A 3,348-nucleotide genomic window follows, 5' to 3' on the forward strand; every position below is an offset into this window, starting at 1 on the left:
CTATTCTCCAAGGCGCCTGAAGGCAGGACAAGAAGCAAGGGATGGAAACTCATCAAGGAGAGAAGCAACCTAGAACTAAGGAGAAACTTTCTGACAGTTAGAACAATTAACCAGTGGAACAACCTGCCTCCAAAAGTGATGAATGCTCCAACACTGGAAGTTTTTAAGAAGAGACTGGACAGCCATTTGTCCGAAATGGTGTAGGGTTTCCTGCCTGAGCAGGGGGCTGGACTCAATGACCTCCAAGGTCCCTTCCAACTTTATTATTATTATTATTATTATTATTATTATTATTATTATTATTATTATTATTATTATTATTATTATTATTATTATTATTATTATTATTATTATTATTATTACCCTATTTCTCTGAGCAGGTGACACCCAGGTGAGTGAGAAGAATGAAGAGACCCTTCAACTAGAAGATTCTGAGCCCAACGAGATATTCCCCAGGAGCAGAGGCCTCTTGGAGCAATTCTCATTTGATTTGAGAGAAGCTTCTAGAAGTCCCCAGACCACAGATATGAAAGAGGGGAAGAGACCAGTTCTTCCCATTCCAGAAGCTCACCAGCAATTGAAAGAACCCAGACTTTACAATCGCGGGTCTGTGAAGAGGTGCGTGGATTGTGGGAAGACTTTTAAGCAGAGTTCCAGCCTGTACAGACACCGGAGACTCCACACTGGGGAGAAGCCGTATGGCTGCATGGAGTGTGGCAAGACCTTCAGCCGGAAGTCGCATCTTATTACACACGAGCGGACCCACACAGGAGAGAAGCCCTACGACTGCCTGGAGTGCGGCAAAAACTTCAGCAGGAAATCCCACCTCACCACTCACAAGAGGATCCACACGGGGGAAAAACCCTACAAGTGTGGGGAGTGTGGGAAATGTTTTAGTCAGAGTTCGACCCTGGCGGCCCACGAAAGGTCCCACACGGGTGAGAAGCCATTCACATGCCAGGATTGTGGGAAGAATTTCCATCGGCAGTCGGGTCTTTCGGCGCACGAGAGAACACATACAGGGGAGAAGCCGTACCAGTGCACCGAATGTGGGAAGAGTTTTAGCCAGAGTTCGGGACTTTTAGCCCACGAACGGACCCACACAGGCGAAAAGCCCTACCGGTGCACGGAGTGTGGGAAAAGCTTCTGCGAGCGCACAGCCCTTGTGAGACATCTGAGGACTCACACTGGGGAAAAACCGTATACTTGTGCGGTCTGTGGGAAAAGTTTCAGCCAGAGTTCGGGCCTTTTGGCGCACGAGCGCACCCACACTGGGGAGAAACCTTACAAATGCTCAGACTGCGGGAAGAGATTTGGGCATCGCTCTGACCTCCTCAGGCACCAGAGGATCCTTAAAAGGGGGAAGCCGTACAAATGCTGCAAATGTGGGAAATTTTTCGGCCGCGGCTCAGATCTCCTCCAGCATCAGCAGATCCACACGGGAGAGAAGCCGTATAAATGCACCTGTTGTGGGAAGTGTTTCAGCTGGCGGTCAAATCTTATTAAACACGAGAGAATCCACACAAGAGTGAAAACTCTTCAATGAACAGTGGGGAGTCTAAAAAGTCTCCTCTTCAAATGCAACAGGCTCTACACCAGGGGTGTCAAACTGCCGACCCGCGGGCTGGACGCATCACACGGAAGCCGCACCCACCCCATTGCCGGCCATTGCAAAACAGTCACGTGACGTCTCAAGTTTGACATGCCTGCTCTACGCAAACGAAGGACACGGTACCAATTATTTTGTAGTCCTCGACGTACGACCACAATTGACCTCAAACCTTCGGTTGCTAAGCGAGACGGTTGTTAAGTGACTTTTGCTCCATTTTACGATCTTTCTCACCACAGTTAAGTGAATCATGTGCAGTTATTAAGTCAGGAACACGGTCGTTAAGTGAATTTGACTTCCCCAATGACTTTACTTCTCAGAAGGTCACAAAAGGAGATTGTGTGACCCCAGGACACTGCAACTGTCGTAAATACGAGTCAGTTGCCAAGCATCTGAATTTTGATCACATGACCATGGGGAGGCTGCAATGGTCGTTAAGTGTGAAGACAGGTCATAAGTCACTGTTTTTCAGTGCCGTTGTAACTTAGTGAACGGTCACTAAATGAACTGTTGTAAGTCAAGGACTGCCTGTATGCCGATGGTGAGAAATTAGCGAGAATTGTAACTCACACTTACTACAGGGCAGTACATACAGTAAAACTGTTGCAGAAAATCTCCAAAGACAGAAAGAAAAAATATTACAGACAGGTGTGTGAGTGTTGTGGGGGATACCATAAGCAGGTGCACAGGTGCCTTGGGAGGGCAGGGATTGCTGTGGACCCGCCCAACTGGGCAAATAATTGGTAGGAACAGGAGCAACCTGCCACTTCTGCCAGATTACCCATTGATTCTGCTTGTGGGAAAACAGCAGGGAACACTGGAAATGGCCACCATGTGATAACGGCTCACTGTGATGTTATAATCGCAACCTGAACCTGAGCATCCAGACTAGGATCACAGAATAATAGAACAGTGTTGAGGGGGACCTTGGGGGCCTTCTAGTCCAACTTCCTGCGCAACAGGAGACCCTATACTAGGGGTAGGCAATCTTGGCTCTTTTATGACTCGTGGACTTCAACTCCCAGAATTCCTGAGACAGCCTGGGAGTTGGGAAGTCCACGAGTCATAAAAGAGCCAAGGTTGCCTACCCCTGCCCTATACCAATGGTGGCGAACCTATGGCACGCATGCCAGAGGCAGCACTCAGAGCCCTCTCTGTGGGCATGGGCATCACACCACACCCCAGCCCCACCTCCCCCCACAACCCCCTCATCAGCAGCCCCCCCCCGAGCAGTCACCCCCGGCACGGCCTGCGCAGAGCAGTGCAGCCAAGCACGATGTCAATGCTGCTAACATTGGATATTCTTGCTTTGACAAAATATGCAGAACTGTCTGGTATTTTTAGAGTTAACTTAGATGATGCTGGGAGGGGAGTAATTAAGATAAGGAATACCAGGCTACAGGTCAGAAGTGAACCTTTGCCCTTCGGGCTGATTGGAGAATGTGATTTATGACTGCAAAATAGAGGAGGGGAATAGGCTGGAATATTATGTGTAGGGGAAGGGAATTCAGATCTTAGCATCCTCCATGCCATGCTGACACTGTGTTTACATGATTAAAGACTTTTTAGGATAAACAATGCCTGGAAGTTCTTTGAAGTGTTCCATTAGCCGGAACCATGACACACATGGCAACTGGGCAGCAGAACAGCAGGGACAAGACTCCGCCCTCGCACCCCGTCACGCGCAGATGGTGATGTGGGGCGCAGGCAGAGGGTGTAGCCGCCATGGCGCTGCACGG

The 3,348-nt window shown here is 49.0% G+C and overlaps 1 protein-coding gene across 1 annotated transcript; it reads left to right on the forward strand.

Annotated features, from left to right (window-relative positions):
* Positions 1 to 526: 526 nt before the first annotated feature.
* On the forward strand, positions 527 to 1,546 carry LOC107295357 (zinc finger protein 239-like). The gene has a single exon (XM_029285829.1). It carries the CDS (start codon positions 527 to 529, stop codon positions 1,544 to 1,546), a length of 1,020 nt encoding a protein of 339 aa, XP_029141662.1.
* The last annotated feature ends 1,802 nt before the right edge of the window (positions 1,547 to 3,348 follow it).

The sequence above is a fragment of the Protobothrops mucrosquamatus genome, unplaced genomic scaffold, assembly GCF_001527695.2.
Source record: "Protobothrops mucrosquamatus isolate PMUCROS unplaced genomic scaffold, P.Mucros_1.0 scaffold2319, whole genome shotgun sequence".
NCBI lineage: Eukaryota > Metazoa > Chordata > Lepidosauria > Squamata > Viperidae > Protobothrops > Protobothrops mucrosquamatus.

What these genes read in the sequence shown, in the direction of transcription:
- LOC107295357 (XM_029285829.1), top strand. Translation starts at nt 527, where the DNA reads ATGAAAGAGGGGAAGAGACCAGTTCTTCCCATTCCAGAAGCTCACCAG.